This window comes from Astatotilapia calliptera, chromosome 1 (genome assembly GCF_964374335.1).
Source record: "Astatotilapia calliptera chromosome 1, fAstCal68.1, whole genome shotgun sequence".
Lineage (NCBI taxonomy): Eukaryota > Metazoa > Chordata > Actinopteri > Cichliformes > Cichlidae > Astatotilapia > Astatotilapia calliptera.
Genome location: NC_137422.1, coordinates 15,694,029 through 15,713,724, shown reverse-complemented (window position 1 = coordinate 15,713,724; position 19,696 = coordinate 15,694,029). Strand labels below are relative to the sequence as shown.

The 19,696-nt window shown below is 37.2% G+C and overlaps 1 protein-coding gene across 4 annotated transcripts in view; it reads right to left on the bottom strand.

The window, feature by feature from the left end:
• pcdh9 (protocadherin 9) overlaps positions 1 to 19,696 on the bottom strand; it is a 188,494-nt gene that overhangs the window by 128,909 nt on the left and 39,889 nt on the right. For 2 of the 4 annotated variants that reach the window (XM_026165123.2, XM_026165131.2), the window contains exon 3: positions 3,721 to 3,822. The exons of the other annotated variants lie outside the window; for them this stretch is intronic. In XM_026165123.2, the coding sequence (XP_026020908.1) occupies positions 3,721 to 3,822 (102 nt within the window). The remainder of the gene's footprint in view (positions 1 to 3,720; positions 3,823 to 19,696) is intronic. 4 annotated transcript variants of the gene reach the window in all.

Genomic DNA, 19,696 nt, shown 5'->3' with positions numbered 1-19,696 from the left:
TCACAGAATAAAACTGTTGCCCTATACACAGGTATACGTTATAACTCTATCTGACATTGGTTCATTTCAGCTTCCAAAGAAACACCTACAGAGATTGTCCCTGACAGTATGCCTAATGTCGCTTTAGAAGAGGAAGCATGCATAACTGGAATCTTGTATGAATCCTGAAAGTCGCTGATTTGTCACAATTTTCCAAAAATCAATGATTACTTCAAGCATGTTAAAACACACACATGCTGTTTTATCTGCTATATGGAGTAAGAGTAAGCTGCCTAAATTTATGAGTACAAAAATTAGTCTGAAGGTCTACTTTCCTTTCTAGTCTTATCAATATTTTCAGTCAAGACACTTTCAGATTGATTAAATCAAATTGTACGTAATACATCACTAATCTAAGCTTAGCAGCTGGACTTGCATTCCGAACATCCTGCACCATAGTTTTAACGATACATTCTCTCCATTGTTAGATTATGTTTCATCCTCTAATCCAGGTGTACTATAAGTGGCCACACAGTCTCTTCCAGACAGATGTATAAAATAAAGCATCTAGCTTTGCAGCATCTTTACAAAGATTTGTAAACAAATCACACCACCATGCTCAACTCTATGTGGTGTTTTTGCAAAGTTGAACTGTTCAGGGACTACAGCAGTTATAAAGAGGGGTTACAAAGGTACACTTTTGCTGACACTTTGATGATTCAGCAACTGCGGAGACCCAAACCTCCTTTGGAATTAACATCAGTACAAAAACTGTGTGCCGGGAGCTCCATGGCACAGGCTTCCTCTCTCAGCTGTAATATGTAGGTGGTTTGTCTCAAGTTACCTCAGACTAGTTTCATCAAATTCTTACACCTACTGTTCAGTCCTGTACTTTCAGAGACTTAATTAAAGATGTTAAACTTAATTTCCAGTATGCCACTACAGTAATTAAAGACAATCTTATCAGAAACAAGATAAGAGTAATCTGATGTCATAAACAAAAAACAAAGTCCCATGAAACATCAGTTACTTACTACATAGGGCATCTGTCTTGCAATTTACAATGGAAAAATAACTGATTTTTAAATGTATTCTGGTAATTTTATCCTTTATCTAATAGTTTTATCCTTACAGGGACATGTGGCCTGCATCCTGGTTGTTTTAGATTCCCCCTACCCCAATACTTTACAATGGATATAATCACATGGCAGTAAATGCATTGATCTTTATGATTTCAAGGACCACGGAGTGACAAAATTCCCAATAAATCGTTGTGACAAAAGCAGTCTACGAGGATACTTTTCCAATTAGCTAATGGATTCATTCAGCTGTTAAAATGACTCTGGAGGATGTATGTGTGTTGTGACTAGTTTACATGATAACTGCAATACTCCATTTCTATAGACATGATTTCTGAATACAATTAAACCATTAATGAATGCACATGTGTGGCCAAGGACTTTTAAACAATAAACAATCAGCCCAAGCACTTACCAACCAGAGAAGGGAATATTTTCAGCCAGCTGTGCCATTTCACGTTAGTTCTTGCCACATTCCCAACCCCTTTCTCCCCATGCAACAACTCCCCTATGCACTCCGAATGACAGAGGAAAGGAAATTATCGAACACCAATACAATAAAGCTGTCTGGTAACTTAATAGGGCTGCTGAGTAGGGGCACTGTGGCCTTCTTGCTTTGAGGCGATAATGAGAGTCATCATTCCCTCTTGGGCTGGAAGAAAGGGGCCTCCTCAGTGGTGATAGTGTGTGTTTGCACATGCATTTGTGTATATGCGCATGCAAGTAGTCTTTGAGATTTTTTTTTAGTCCGGTGAGGCCCAATAAGCAAACAGCATAGTGCTACAACAAAGAAAGATAGATCTCCGACTGAATACAGCTTGGGAGAGATGTCTGAGAAATACTGTTCATTAAATCAGGCTAAAGTCCAAATATTGAGTTTATAAACTTTAGCGAGACACAGAACATGGACTGCCCCATTTATCATATTATTGGTCCCTCAGCCATTTATATGTTTGGGGAATATGTCTCAGGATGATAAAAGAAACCTGTCTCTAACGAAAAAGAAAAGTACCACTTGTTATTGGAATGCAACATGAATTATTGTCTAACAAGAGATCCACAATGACAAATCCTTTTGTTTGAAAGGAAGCCGTGTTACTGCTGGATCCGTAATCATTAGAATCTTTTTTCAAACTGAAAAAAAGAGTTTCTATTTATCTAGTAGGTTTAATGTATTGGTTCAAATTTTTGAGTTTTGCTTGCTCCAAAATACTGACTGAGATATTTACATATATGCAGCATTCGTAGTTCATTAATACACATTATGATGATGAATGGAACTTTATTCAGGAATTTTGATCACCTACTTTCTCTCTGAGGCCAGTAATGCTGTAAGTTAAACATAGCGCAGTTATAAATGAAGGGATGAGAAGTGAAAGGAATTCTTATGCTCAAAGACATTTGTTTAATTTAATTTCAGCTCCTATGGTGTGTACAGTGTGCTCTTTCTCTCACACTACATCAACTGTCCACGTAGGAATGATTTTTAAAACTGGCTTTTACAATGAACCGAGGGTTCAAGCTCCATGATAATAAAATATTCCAACTGTTGTCTGTGCTGACTCTGGCTACTAGAAGTACAATCAGTGCAACACGATGGTGTACCACAGGACTTGATTCCCACCCAGGGGAGTTTAGGTAAGAGAGACCTCATTGTGTTTATACCAACACCTTGTTATCTTTTCCCATTTGCTGATGGTGAGCCCCAAGGGTGAGCAACTTGCAATAAATATTTAATGCTGAGAAAAGGAGTACAACTATTGTGAACAATATTGCTGTTAAATAAATAATTAAAGAAATTAAATGTAATATATCTACTTTCGAATTTAAAAGGCAAAACATATTAGTCCACATTGCCCTTACAGCACATGAGACAATTAATCGATGGCTCCCGTTAAGTAACTTCAAGAAAAACATCAAATCATTCACAGTAGTTTTACACAAAGGTGGTATATGCTGTATAAATGGTCAGAAAATTAACCTCTAACTACTGCTGTGTGTAATATACACTGATGAGTAAGTAATTTACAGGCAGCAAATTATTCCTGCGTTAAAACAGGACAAAAATAAATAAACTTAGCACTGCAGATTGCAATGGAGGCAGAATATGGTTGGAGTCCAAGTTTACAAAACCCCCTGTTCCATGTTGATATAGTGTGGTTGATAACAGTAAGAAAAACTGACATCATTAAGATTCACAACTGTGCAAGCAAAGCAACACAAGCCAACCTCCTCCAACCCCCAGATGACTATCAAGCACTGTGTTTTCCAAGCATGGAGGTAATGAGACAAATACTTATTACTCAAGTAAAAATGGCATGAATATTAGCATCACATTAGGCCCCATATTTAATGATGTTGTAAGTACAATATGTCACTGTTACTCGGAGGCAAAACATATTTAAACATTATATAGAGAAGAAGGAGGAAATATGAAGAAACTGCAATCTATTTCACTGCAGTGTCTCACAGAGAAACATGGCTGAACAAGGATGGAAACATGAATGAGAAAATCATCACCATAACAGGCTTTCATATGCTACTTCATGGATACCTGATGTGAAAATGGAACACAAAATGATTAGAGTTGTTAAAAAATAACAAACTATATGAAGTGAATCTACAGTGAGCGATTAGTAGAAATGGGACCATCAGTACTCACTAAAGGGGTGCAAGGGGTCCAATATTCAGGGTTCAGCTCAGCTCGAGGACGAAGGTCCAGATATTCAGGGTTCAGTTCAGTTCGGGCACGAGTTAATGTTCCCTTCATGGAAGATTGAAAAAAAAAGGTTAGAACTGCTCACTGTGTCATTTTAGATTGGTTGTTATTTATACAAGTAGTTGAGTCCACGAAACCCAATATAAGGTAACTAAACAGAGTAAAAAACACAATATGTTTTTACTAATCACTATTTAAACTGAATTTACTGTTCAAATTAACTCTTTACCACCTTTATTTGACTGAACAAACTAAGCCTCACTGTTTTCTGTCTCCACCAGCCAGTCGTGTTCAGGTTACATGCATGTCTGTCAAGAGTCATACATGTAATAAACATGGAAATCAGGATGTTGTTCTTAACTGTTGTTTCTAAGTGTTTGGCCAAAAAAATCTATTCCTGATTAAAAGCACAGCTGTAGTAACAACAGCAGATATGATCTGTATGCTTTTGCAATGAAGTTACAAATTCTAGAATATGTGCGCTTCAACCTGCCATCAATTTCGAGGTGAGCACCAAATCTGAATGTCATTAATTCAGTTCATTTAAGTTCACTTCAGTTCAGATCACTTGACTAAATTATCTTCTGGAGCAACCTGGGTTATGATTCTGAAGAACTGTCAGAAAAGTCTAGTTTCAAAACATTATACTTTCACGGTGAAGTTTACCTTTGATATTTGTGTTGAATGCTGTCATAGCTATAGCATTAGTAAAACACAGAGTTGCAAAAACTAGAATTTGGAAGTGTGAGAGTAAGCTTCAGCATCTAAAAGTGAATCAGTTGATTTTGAGTGAAGAATGGGACAGTCAAATGGACAACACAAAAAAACAGTCACCATCATGGAGGTACAGAAATGTTACTGAGTATCTATAGTAGAGCAATTAAAGAAAAAAAAAAGTAAATTTTATATACATAACATATTTAAACAGAAGTTTCTATAAAATGAAGAGCAAATGAGGTTAGAATCCTGTTTTTCCTTGGGCCTTCTCCCCTAAATGACAGGCTAGTGGAATGGTCTGAATCTGCTGGGCCCCATGAGCTCTATGATGTATACTGTAATTATCTGCTGATTCTCAAAATGGCTGTGTGTAATGAGGCTATGCCGCATGAAGTTCCAGGCATAAATCACTGTCTTTAACTGACTTCCAGATGACCAACAACACAGAGCAGAAGCAGAGAGAAAGGAGGAAATGGGTTATCTGGGTAGCAGAACCACAGCATCCAACTTGTGCTTCTTATCAGCAAAGGCCACATTGTTAGCTGAGCTTGCTGACTTAAGACAGTTGTCTGTCTCTGTTAACTCACATGCACTTATTCAGAGGTATCTGTTTATAGCTTGTCTACCAATGTATTAACTTCTCACAGCTTTATTTAGCTATGCAACACAGGTGGAGACTTTTTAGGAGCTATGCTCATCTGTGCTGAATGGAAACATGCCAGTGAGCCCATCAGGCTGCATGCTGTTCTTGGCATAAAACTGCCTTGACTCACACAAATAATCATAATCAAATGTCATAAACAAGTAAACTGCAGCCGCACACACATAAACTGGAAACATATTCTGAATATTAACGAACGAGGGTTTTTTTATAGTCATACAGCTACTTACAGAATGTAATGGACTGTATACATAGTTGGGTAGAAACCACGTCATTTTCTTTTAAGGGTTATATCCATATATTACATGCTTTTTATTTTATGTCTTTAAATACTTGTAAGAACTAATTGCTTGTTTGCCCCCCCCCAATTTAAAACTATTATAGCATAAAAAAGAGAAACATGCTCTTTGACTATGTTAGTAATATCTAATTTTCTGTACAGGAAGAATGTGTGCAACCTCAAATTGTTTTAGTGAACCCCTATATATAATCACCATACTACAAAAACACATCAAATCACCTTTAATATTAGGGAGAAATTAGGGAGTATCAACCAAAAAACCGTACCTATAATTTGCTCTACAGCCCGTAATAACAAAAAAATTCATCAACAATTATTTTAATAGTAAGTAAAGATGGCAGACCATCTTGGTGAACCATTTGTGAAACAAATGGCCTCTTTAAGTCCAAAAAATTTGGGGAGTTTCACAAGAAGTTAAATAATTACAAATATTCATTAAATTATATTTAATATGTTTTAAATATATATTTAAAATAGTTATACAGATTTCTAATCTGTCATTTTATTGTTACTTTGGGGCCGTAGTCTATATACCAACTCCATTTATAGTTTACCAGCTGGGACAGCAACCTAGTCCACATTGCTTAGATGTGTCATCTTTATGAAATTTTCAAAATGTGCTATCAATTTACACAACAGATTTACTCCTTAGTGAAGTATTTTACCAGAAACACTGTATCCTTGAGTAAGCAGTTAACTAGTATTTGTGAGTGGCTAACGGTAATTTTAGTTCCTTTAAAACTTTTAACAGTATAAATCTCTTAAAAGTTTAAATAAACTGGAACTGTGCAGACTTGTGTTGGTGTTGCTTTTACTAGACCAATAAAAACAAACTTTTCCTCACAAATGTTCCCCAGCAAATTCTTCCAATTATTTGAGAAAGAAATGGAAATGGGTGAATAGGGTAAAGCAATACTTAGAACCCCGATTTCATTATGCATCTTCGTAATATATTCCGCTTGTCTGTCACTCTAATTAATGGCTGTCCTTCTCCATAAACCGCCCAGAATGTGAGATTATTTATTAGTACCTAGCCATTTATCACCAGCGTGATAAGTGACAGAGAGAGGGGAAGTGAGAGTTGGCAACACTGTAATTGATCATTTTTCACTCGATATAGTCAGAGTGATTGTGGTAAACTCTTGGTTGCAGTATGTGATTCTGTCAACACTGACAACAAAAATAAGGTGCATGAATAAAGCAGGTTATTTAGATTGATTAAGTGCTGGCAGTAACATTAGGTTTCAATAGACTTCCCAATACCTGAACAGAAAATAGTAAAAGATCAGATCTATTAGTAACGACTCTACTCTTGCATTTATATTTTATTCTTTATACTGCTAATGCTACAGTTTAGTGGTGGTGCTACAACAAAGTATCACTTCTGATCCTTGATGGATAGAAGGAGTACTTTCACACTACATCAAGACTCAAAAATTTGGTCTTCCACATCTTTTTTTCCTGTCTTTGGGAACTGGGAGGGAACGTATTTTAATAAAAAAGGTGAATTACAAGCACCAGCATGTTCGTTTATGGGTGTGTCATACAAACAAAGGTACCTGCTGATTAATGACATGGAATTTCAGAACAACACCACTGAGTTGGCCACACTGTTTGTTTGATGCTGCAATAAAAAGAATCTTGAAAACCAACCAATATCACAAACATGGTTTAGGGGTCCAGTTCAGAGACTCTTTTCACGTGATGCACAGCAGATAGCCTGCGGGTCCAAGTACTTGTGGCCTTAAATATCAAGTTGTTAGCATCCCTTAGTAGCCTTAATAAAACTTAAATGGGTTACTATTTAAAATATTCACCTCTCATACAGTTGTTATGAAGACTGAATCTTGATATGAATACTGAAATAATTTTTCATGTACCAGTATCTAAACATGTCTCGTCTCTTATCAAGGGAATCTATGGGGATTGACATGCTTATGGGGTTAGTCTCAAGGAACTTTGGTTTTTGGCACTCTGATACTGGTAACATATTAGTTTGGAAGCAGTGCACATACACTTTGAGATCTAGGTTTTGCTCTTTTGGAGGTAGGATCTATATATTTTTAAGGTATCTGCAAAATAAAACCAAGATTTTATAGAAGCTCTTAAGTTAAAAATTTCAAGATGTAAGATAAAAAGGTCTAGTGTTTTTTCTGGAACAGCTAATTGAAAACACACAGACGAACTGGTGGGGGTTAATCAATTACAAGGTAGTGTTTTTACATTGGTAAACCCAGTGAAAATGCTCTTTAATGACCGACATGTACAGGTAAAAATAACAACATACTGCTAAAAGTCTCTCTGGACTTGTAAAGCTATTCTTTTGAACTTTCCTCTATACCGTGAGCTGAGAAGATGAGTTTCATTAGGGGGATAAAACACACCTTAATTAACTTTACCATTAGTCTATTCCTGCCAAGCTTTTCCAGTCACAGCAGACCTTTAATTCTGTTTAATTACCTTGGAGATTCCACTGTATGCACTCTTCCTTGACATTACGAGAAAACATTAATTTCTCAACAAGTTCTGTGCATGTGTGTGTCTACCACTAAGAGAACTACATGATGTTTATCTTGTGTGTTTATCTTGCAAGACTTATGAAGATGGTATGACACATAATGCATTACAGTTTGCATATGACTTATTCAAGCATTTCTTCAATCATTTTTTATTAAATTAGCAATTTACTTGTTTATTTATTAACTAATCATATCAAAATATCAAAACAATTTGTTTTTAGGAAGATTTGATGTGAAATTTTAATTAAAAAATCTCTTTCATGAGATGGATAGGGGGACACCTACAAAGCTGGCAGTGGAAGAAAAAATGTGTAGATTGGTCTACAGTCGGTTGACTTGCGGGAAAGGCTTATCAATCACATTATCATCTGACTTGTCTTTAAAATTGTTCGCTATTGGTTAATATATTATAGCTATAATCACCCTGTGCTGGCATGGAAGTCTCCTTCTTAGCAGCCTGCTGACTTACAGTTGGAGCTCTAGTAATGCAAATGAGCCTATAAAGTGTCCCTGTGTGGGGAATTCCCCTCTGGACATTGGACTGACATCAGCTGAGAAGTGCTCTCTGTTATTCAACAATTTAGTCTCTTCTTTGTACAAGATAATCTGATTTTATTCTATACTTTGGTCTTTTTTGTCCATATAATAAATGAAAAAAGAGCTTGGAAAACGAATATACAACAGGCTTTGGAGGGTAAAGAGGCAAAGCGTTTGGGGCCAAGATAGAAGGAAATTGGTGATGATAGGAAATGAAAGCACACCATAGGGTGCTACTAAGTTATTTATATTAAGCTATTGAGAAGGCTAGGCAAGAAATTATGTGATTATTATTCTTTGATTTGCAAAGCTATGTTGTGATTGGCCCTTTCATGGGTGGTGGCATTAAACTTTATGTTTATGGGTCCCAGTGTTAAGCTCATTTCCACGCTCCCTATTGCACACACAAAGTATTGACATTCCATTTAAGTTGACAACAGTGAGGAGGGTATTTTATGACAGAAATGTAATGGAAATGCATGCAGGAGGCATTGCAGTAAAAGATATCACCCAATTACATTTTTGCATAGTTGGAGAGTAAAAAAGAAAACGAGTGCATGATGCACCACTGCTTTGTTCATAAAGAAGAAAGGGAGAAGGAATCATTTTAGCTATTCACACACAAACAGAATAATAGTCTACAAAGAAAATCTCCCTATGCGTATGTATAGTGGGAAATAATAACACTAAAATGATGTTTGATATGATAATTACTTATAAAAGTTTAAAAGTGTAACATCTATATGTAAAAGCACAATCTCGTAACTGTGTTCAAAGCTGAGAAAGAAATACATCTGGATTGTTAACATGGCTGTTCAATGAAGGTGCTTTGTGAGCAAATGGGAAAACAAATTAGGTTAACATCTTGTGACAAGATAAATAAAACCTTGATCAATTAAGTGGTTGAAAAAGACGGGAGTCCGGCATTCAGCGGGAGCAGTCTTGCTGTTACAGTTTAATTCTTGAGCCACAGAGAAGCATTGATTCTCCTTGGCACCCTGTCCTTGTCATTACAATTGATGCTGAGGCCAGCCCAAACCATTTTCAGCAACCACTAATGGCTTCAAGGAATTCAGCTGGACTTGTGGCAGAATTCTAATAAGCAGATTTTATGAATTTGGAGTGCAGGAACTAGAAGGCAGATTGCTGCAGGTCGTTCAGAGAACACAGTGAATGCATTAACAAAACAATTCTCTCCCATTACTGCACAGTTGGAATTACCTCTGTTCTAAGATGCTGAAATAAGATCGAGATGCCAGAGAGGTCAGCTTTTCTGATGAAACAAGTTGCAATACTGATAATTGTAACCTGGCTGAACAAACATTTCAGCTGTTTAAAAAGCAGTTTCTTTGACTATCTAACACACTAATGTTTGACATTCAAGCAACAAACAAAGTTTTCTTTTTCGCCTGAGCTCTTCATATATGCTGTAAGAACATATTTTATCTCTCAAGTGTTGGACTTCATCTTTCCTCCCTAAGGGGGCATATACAGAAAGAGAGGAAAGTTGTTTCAGTGCAGCTCATTTCTCTGAGATCAGGTTGGTTTTTCAACTGGTCACTCCTTTTTTTAACAATCGCTTCTTATTTGTTTCGTTTTTAATCATGGTAACCTTAATTATGGTAACCTCTTTATAACCAAACATTATAATTAAAAATTAAGTTACCCATAAACAAGAATAATTTCCTCTGGAATCCACCGAGGCAGAAACTGACAAAAATATAAACTTCTGCTGCACTGTCAGAACAGTGAGAGACAGTTTGTGTACAACCCCACAGCCATTCTTACACAACAGAGACATTTTCTGCCTGTCTCCTGTATGCCTCTGTCTTTGGTTCTCCATCTAGTCAAAAGTTCTTTGTTCAATCTGGAACTGCAGCTCTACTTCAAAAGAATTCAGTGAATTGAAGACGCTGTTGCAGTAAAAGTGCAGCGTTTAAGTCAACTGAGCATTCACCCTTGAGGCCAAGCAATGTTTTCATCCACGTAAGTCGAATACAGCAACTTTCAGATCTGCTCTACTCCACCCTATTAAATCGAACCCTGGACAATGAAGGGTGGAATAGTTGTAAGAATTTGAAGTAGTCTAAATCCTGCTATATCCAATTTATGTGTATGGCTTACAAAGAAAAAGGGTATTGCCCACATACAGTTCAAGCTATAGAATGAGGGACATTATTCTCTAAGCTCCATGCACTGAGTGTATTAAATTGCTCTCTTCCTGATGGGGATTCTTACATTCTTGAAAAATACCAGTTTACAAGATTGAATGTTGTACAGCCTACAGGTAGGACACGGTATACGTTTAAGTTGAATGCCAACTTCTCTTTTTATGTGTCAACTCTTGAACAGCAACACTAGCAAATGTGCATAGCTCCAAGGATGGCATTGCCAGTTATCAAAAGGAAGCAGCACTTTCTTCAAATGTCTTAACTGCAATATTACTGTACTACTGCTATTAAGGGCTGAAACTTTAAAAAAAAAAAAAGTTGCAAATACTTTTACTATACTCAAATTACAAATGTTAGAATACTTCATAAAAGAATTGCAACTGTAATTGTTCAAATTGGTTTGATTTGAAGCCTGAAGAGCAGTCATTGAGTGCAGGCTTCCACAAAAGTCAGTGGCTCTGATTAAACATCCTACTCATTTATTAAAAAATAATAACACCAGGTACACTCCCAGCCATAACCCGCCGCGTACCATAAGTACGCCGAAGGTCTCCTTTCGCGTTCCTCAGGAACGCCGCGGGACGTGACAAAACGTCGACATGTTACGCCTCGGGAGTGAGAACGCTCTGCCTCAAAACACTGTAAAACCTTTGGTGTTACCATTCATGACATAAACCATTCTTTTGTTTTAGGCCCCTCTCACACAGGTCTAGAGACCTGTCAGGGACACCCTGGCAACTGCCAGCTGGTATTGAAAACTCAGTATTCCCCAACTGACTGGTGAGTAGCTGCAGTTGGCTACTGTCAGTCACTGAGTGAAATTGGTCCCTTAAGCTACGCTGCTCTGAAAACTTTGTTGCAATTGCTTTGGTCACAGCAGGTTGCCACAGTTACCTATAGTTTACAAGGAAGATGCTAACTTCCTTGCAAATACTCACAAACCACTCGCCAAGACCTAGTGGTGCTATGAAGAACATGAAGCAAAGTAGAAAAGAGTAAGAAAAAATAACAATACACTTCTAAATATCACCAGATCCGTACCAAACATAGTGAGTTCTTCCTCTAGCCCAGCGATCCCCAACCTTTTTTGCGCCATGGACCGGTTTATGCCCGACAATATTTTCACGGACCGGCCTTTAATGTGTCGCGGATAAATACAACAAAATAAAACTACCGGTACCGAAAAAAAAGAAGATTTATTCATAACACACGTGAAAAGACCCAGGAAAACAGAGTTAACGATAAAAACGATAACAAAATAACGCTGAAAACCAATAAAAACCCTGAAAACCATACATTTCACACCTGAGCCTCAACTCTCGCGACCCGGTACCAAGCGACTCACGGACTGGTACCGGTCCGAGGCCCAGGAGTTGGGGACCGCTGCTCTAGCCCATCTCTTTTCAAGCTTCATAAAAACTGCCTCTTCAGTTTCTATCCATGCTAACAGAATGACTAACAGACAAACAAACATCAACAAAAACAAGCTCCTTGGCAGAAGTGATTTCAAATATTTTAAAAGCAATAAAACATTTCATTGAATCCAGATTAAACTGTCAATATGGAATTACTGCCTTTTTCAGTTTCTCTCAAATAGTCAGGAAGGCTGCTCCAGTGGTTTGGAGTATAATGGCTGTATAGAGCACCATCCAATGTTTCTGCTGTGCTTTTAGGAACAGCAAAAGGAACAAAAGCAACCGAGAAGGCTTTGTGGTCTATAAATTAAAAGCATTTATCATCTATAGTCTATGGTGCACACTACCACCATTATAAATATTAAAGAGCTATTTCAAATCAATGAGAAAGATAACAGGCAACTGGTAAAAGTCTTAAAAATTGGCATGTTGTATACTCTCCTTTTGGTTTTTAGTAAGCAGTTGTATAGCAGAAGTAATTATAACAGATTGATAGCATTCTTCAGTATCCCAGAAGTCAGAGTGCTGTAATCGTAGGATGCCCTGTGTGCATCTCTCTGTTGTCTCTCTGAGTTGCTCAGTAGTTTTTATAAAAAGGATAATGGATAAAAAACAGTTTTGTCGCACCCTGCACATGAACCTCTAAAGTTAAAAATCTGAATCAAAAGTGAAGTCACTGAGGTGTCCTGATGCTTGGCGTTGGGGTGAGTAACAGTAATGAGTATATATCTCCTTTCTGTCTTTTATCTTGGGTGAGCTACAGAAAAAGGAGGGCAGTAGAGTAGTTAAAAAGTGAGACGACTATACAATGTCTGTAACCAGAGTAACTGCTCCAAATGCTTTCTACAGTCTTTTAGTTGGAATAGACAGTTGTGGCCAACACCACAGTGACTGATTTATGCTATAAAATGGGTGGATGAATAGATTTCATCCATCCATCCAACAGTTTATTTATTATTTTGCATTTCTTTTTTGTTTTGCCACTATCATAGTTTATTTCCCCATGAAAAAAAGGTGAACTCTTATGGTCATCTTTGCTCCCATTTAACTGAGTCAAAATGTGGCACATGAGTTCTTTGTCAGTGGCCTTCTCAAAAATTAATTGAATCATATCATTAAATTGTAATGATATCAGCGCAAAGTTTGCTATTGGAAGCAGTTGTTTTAGTCTGTGGTTTTTCTTATCAGACACTAGTAGTCACAGTTTGATGCCAAAAAGGAAGGCGGATACCCACATGGCTCAGACAAAAACCTAACCATCAGACACTGATCGTCAATTAAAATTTCATCAGCCACTTGAAAAGATTCATGGATTTGTGTTTGTCAGCTTACTGAATGCTGTTTGAGAATTTTTATGTTTATGTTAGAGAGTGTTTCAGCTGACAGTGTCAGAATATACCCGTATTTGTCAGCACGTTTTTAGCAGTTGTCAAACTTGCACTGTGTGCTGGAGAGGGTTAGAACATAAACCTTCATTTTATTATTGCTACAGCTGAAGTAGAAGGAATATTCACATGTAATGTCATTTTTTGGCTCATTTATGGGATCCTTGATTCTTTTCTGGAGGCAGGAATATCAGTGTTTAATTGTAAATTGCTCCTGATATATAGGTCTTACAGTATTTGAAAGTAAATTCGAGAGTTCAAGTTTATTCAAAAAATAGATTCTTTCCTACCAATAACCTAACAGGTCTTCTCACTTTCCACATTTACCAGTGAAAAGAAAAATTAACAAGTGACAAGACAAAGTGTAACAAACCTGTCATTCCTGTCATTTTAAGTTTGCATATGCACTATGTCTTATATTGTGACATCAAGACATCGTTATATTGTGATATATTGTTGTACTTTGCTATTATCTAGAAGTATTTGAAGGTCTTAGTCGGCATGAAATAAATATCATCATCAGACAATGAAAGCAACGCCACGCACTCACATGCCCTCCAATTTGTTGTGACCTTGCAGACTTGTTGATGCAGTTACCCTATAGGTAACTATTATGTGTGTGACCTCCAACACAGTAGAAAATACAACAATAAGAACAACTTTTCATCTGTTTCATCAGCAGCTGTCCCAAACTTAGGCGAAACCACCACTCCCAGCTTTGGTTACAGAACATTTCTATTACGGGGAGTGCAGAATTAATAGGCAAGTTGTATTTTTGAGGAATAATTTTATTATTGAACAACAACCATGTTCTCAATGAACCCAAAAAACTCATTAATATCAAAGCTGAATGTTTTTGGAAGTAGTTTTTAGTTTGTTTTTAGTTTTAGCTATTTTAGGGGGATATCTGTGTGTGCAGGTGACTATTACTGTGCATAATTATTAGGCAACTTAACAAAAAACAAATATATACCCATTTCAATTATTTATTTTTACCAGTGAAACCAATATAACATCTCCACATTCACAAATATACATTTCTGACATTCAAAAACAAAACCAAAAACAAATCAGCGACCAATATAGCCACCTTTCTTTGCAAGGACACTCAAAAGCCTGCCATCCATGGATTCTGTCAGTATTTTGATCTGTTCACCATCAACATTGCGTGCAGCAGCAACCACAGCCTCCCAGACACTGTTCAGAGAGGTGTACTGTTTTCCCTCCTTGTAAATCTCACATTTGATGATGGACCACAGGTTCTCAATGGGGTTCAGATCAGGTGAACAAGGTGGCCATGTCATTAGTTTTTCTTCTTTTATACCCTTTCTTGCCAGCCACGCTGTGGAGTACTTGGACGCGTGTGATGGAGCATTGTCCTGCATGAAAATCATGTTTTTCTTGAAGGATGCAGACTTCTTCCTGTACCACTGCTTGAAGAAGGTGTCTTCCAGAAACTGGCAGTAGGACTGGGAGTTGAGCTTGACTCCATCCTCAACCCGAAAAGGCCCCACAAGCTCATCTTTGATGATACCAGCCCAAACCAGTACTCCACCTCCACCTTGCTGGCGTCTGAGTCGGACTGGAGCTCTCTGCCCTTTACCAATCCAGCCACGGGCCCATCCATCTGGCCCATCAAGACTCACTCTCATTTCATCAGTCCATAAAACCTTAGAAAAACCAGTCTTGAGATATTTCTTGGCCCAGTCTTGACGTTTCAGCTTGTGTGTCTTGTTCAGTGGTGGTCGTCTTTCAGCCTTTCTTACCTTGGCCATGTCTCTGAGTATTGCACACCTTGTGCTTTTGGGCACTCCAGTGATGTTGCAGCTCTGAGATATGGCCAAACTGGTGGCAAGTGGCATCTTGGCAGCTGCACGCTTGACTTTTCTCAGTTCATGGGCAGTTATTTGGCGCCTTGGTTTTTCCACACGCTTCTTGCGACCCTGTTGACTATTTTGAATGAAACGCTTGATTGTTCGATGATCACACTTCAGAAGCTTTGCAATTTTGAGACTGCTGCATCCCTCTGCAAGATATCTCACTATTTTTGACTTTTCTGAGCCTGTCAAGTCCTTCTTTTGACCCATTTTGCCAAAGAAAAGGACGTTGCCTAATAATTATGCACACCTGATATAGGGTGTTGATGTCATTAGACCACACCCCTTCTCATTACAGAGATGCACATCACCTAATATGCTTAATTGGTAGTGGGCTTTCGAGCCTATACAGCTTGGAGTAAGACAACATGCATGAAGAGGATGATGTGGACAAAATACTCATTTGCCTAATAATTCTGCACTCCCTGTATTGTTGTTGTTTTGGGGGGGGTTTTTTTGCAATGATCTTTTCTATTGATGTAAAACTTTATAGGCAAAGTAATTTTAAATCATACTGTATAACTTTACTCGTCTTATTGTAAGGTCCACAGCCTTACAACATGTGTACATATTTAAAACAGCCCTGTTTACAGCATAGTATTATGCATTCAATTCTGGCCCCATCATTTCTCTTATTAATGTGGAATACAGTATTTCTAATAATATAACTAGAACTGATATGCTATAGCCAAAAATAAACAATAAATATGCAGAAGATGATATAAGGTGGAACTAGCATATAATGCAAAGTCTATTTGTAACCTTTGAAGCTACTGAAGGTTGAAATTAAAAGCTTGTTACTTTTTATATCTTATGGATAAGTATCTTGTTAACCATCCACCAATGTCAAAAATATGTAATTTGCTATAATTAAAACACTTTCTTGTATCAAAGGAGCATCTGGCAGCTTCATCTGTGGGTTGCAATGAACCTTCTCCTCATGAATATGTAAATCAACAGTGAACCTGAAAGAATCAACGTAAAGCCACAGGCCAAACCCAGCCAGTGATAAATCACAAAGCGATAAGAAATAATATTAGAGAGAATTCAAATGAGTCAACAGTAGGGCCACATAAGGTAATCCACAATTAATAACACAAAGACATCAGATGTTATCTGCTCTGGTCAATCCCTAGTGTCAGGGAATTAGATGAAGTCAAGTGTGTCAGCGAAGCTAATGGTCCAGATAGATTATCTCCAGGCTGATGTAGCTTGCAGACAAACCCAAGTCAGCTAATTCAATGCTTCCTGTCAGTGTCACTATTTTTACAGCAAATGTAAACCTCCTGGACTTTGAAAATCTGGAACTGCACAGAGACAAATTGAACATTTAGTAGGTCGGCAATGCTTTAGATTGAGCACAGTCCCTGATAGAATAATAGATTCAGGAACTGAAATGTCATTTTAACCTGTGATGAAGTCAGGACTGTGAAAGGATATTTTTGTACTTTGAATTTATTTTTGAACCGCTAATGTTGAACCACAATTCAGATTTAACTGATGTCTACAGCATCTTTCAGAAACGTGATCTCCTTTCACCTCCTCACAATGAACACCCCAAATTGCTGGTCTGGGAAAATACAGCTGGATGTTTAACAGAGGTTCACTTGATATTGCAGTATTGATTCTGCCTCGCACTTCAGAAAAATTTCTTATGCCCTAAAGGTAACAAGAGAAATAAAAGTGAAAGAAATCACAGATCCAAGATTTCCAGTCCTTTGGGAAGAAATTAAGTTCGGTTAGACTTTAAAGGGGCTGTTAGATGGAATGTTGGATGTGATTTTACCATCAACCTTTCACTTGTTCCACCATCTGCTATTACAATAAATTGTAAAAGCTGCTCTCCCTCTGTTCAGTGCCATAAAGCACTTTTCTTTGTGAGATCCAGCATATTATCCATGAAATCCAAGCCTAGAGCACAAGGTTGTAAATGCAGCATACAAAGCTGTAAAGGCTGCCAATATTTTAATTGTACTACAGCACCATATATGTGTGTGTCTCTGTGATTATTTTAAGATTGTTTTAAAATAATGGAATTCAGAGACCTAACCTACTTTCATCATATTATTCCTGAACTTTAAATGACAGTATGACAGCTAAACCCAAGGCTTAACAGGCACAAAAGGAAATGCATACGAGTCTTGAAAAAAATGTTTGTCCTGTTACTTACCAACAAAGTGCTGTACTTGTTTTGCTTTCTGCATGAAGCACTTTTATCCCCTATTGCATCCCACTCTAGACCAGTAAGGAAATACCTGATTAAAAATGAATTTCCACTTAACATTCAAAAATGTCCATTGTTATGTTCACGCAAGGAGAAAAACAAATTTACTTCTTGTAGTACATTCTTACTTTGTACTACAGTGACGTGCAAAAATAGAATACACCACCCTATTGTGAAGGGTAAGAGCACGGCTTTCTGTTGGCCAAAATATCTCAATCTTAAAATATTAATCAAGAAGAGTTAACAGTTCAAGAAGAAAGCAAATAACATCTTTGTTAGAACCGCCTTTTCTAGTACACACCTACATTTCCCACACTTAACATCTTAAACTTGAACAATACTTTGTGTTTAGTTATTATTCTATTCTATTCTATTATGCTATACTATAATGCCAGACTTCCACCGGTAATTTAATTTAATAAGGTATAGTTCTCTGGGGTCTCGCTAGGTCCTTAAGAAATTTGATCCCTTTCTGCTTACTTTCAGTCCAGTCCTTGAACCTGACTATTTTCAGAGAAAATTTTCTTGTTGTTAAGCCACATAAAACTGACCTCAATCAAATCAAATCAAATCAAATCAAATCAATCAAGCGTAAAAAACACACTCTACTCAAGTTATGAATCAGTGTTGTGTCTGCACATGACAGACAAGAACTAATTTCAAATTGTATCTTTTTCTGTTCTAAAATCATATAATGTCTTCCATTCCTTTGAATGAACATGTAAAAAATGCCAAAGATAACACAGTTTGACAGACATTAAAAATTATATTTGCACCAACAAGTAAATTGACAAAGAATCATTAGCTAACAAACTGGCATATCTCTGCATGGTGTGCAGAGTGTCCTTAAAAATGTTGAGGAAACTGCACAAATGAACGATAAAAGAAGAGATGCCGGACCTAAAAAAAAAAAACTACATGAGAGCTACAAAAGATGAATAATATCTGAAAGTTAAACGTGAAATGATTGGCTCAGATCAGGAACATTATGTACAGTAAACTATATCTGAAGACAACTTAAAGAAATTACAAGAAAGCTTGTTATTCCTGTTTATGTTTGAGTGTTTCGTTAAATCATTGCACCGATATTCCAGTTTCCTAACAAAATATAAAGAAGATGTGGCTAGTACTGGCAGTGTATTACTGGCACAATACTGTATTTTTTTTCTTTGAGAGTCACAGAGCAGATTAAGGAGGACATCAGTAGTCTTTATGTCAAGTAGAATATTGTCTTGCATAAAATCAGCGGAGGGCCCTTGTGACTTGAGCTACAGCCCATGTTTCTTGTGGTATTAGACAGTTCTAAGATTCTCCTTCATTCCTCAAATAGTAAAACGTAACATGGAAATCACACCTAGTCAGACTATATTGGCTTCTTACTTTCTTGGGAGGTTGAATCTGCCCACAGGCCTCTGATTAAGTCCTTTCCCTGTCTTATCATTCTGAAGAATCAAACAGAGCAAATGGAAAGCATTTTCCATGGGGATATTTCTTCAGCAGCAGCACAAACAGAAACCACTTGCAGCCTCAAACTGAATTCAAAATTTTTGAGATAACGTTGTCAGGTGTGATTACTGTTTATATCACAACTCTTTCCTTCTTATATACAGTTTAGAAGCTCCTCTGCTGTATTAGCACTCTATTAACTTTTGTATTCACGTTTCATTTACTTGAAAGGTATCTTTTAGGGTGGTCAAAACGTGATCAGTAAATAAATAAATAAATTCTTAATCATTTTAAGGAAGCATTGACGTTCTCTTGAGTGTTGGAGAGCAGGAGCGTAACGATCTGTCAAACCTGTAACTTTCTGTTATATCTTGATCTGCAAGACCATCTGTAAACTCCTCCTTTTTTGGAAGGGGGGGGGGGGGTCATTTGGGATGGTAGAAGTATTAAAAAATGACCTGAATTACATTTAAACCTTACAACCTTTACCAGATTAGCATGTTTTACCCTGCATTAACCACCACAGATTCACATGGCTAATTACCATAAGTAATGTGAGCCTGAAGCTAATTTGCATGCTATTACTGCATATGCTAAAGCTTTTTCTCAGCCTATGTTTACACACACACATGCGGTACACAACAACATCAATGTTTTTTTTTTTTT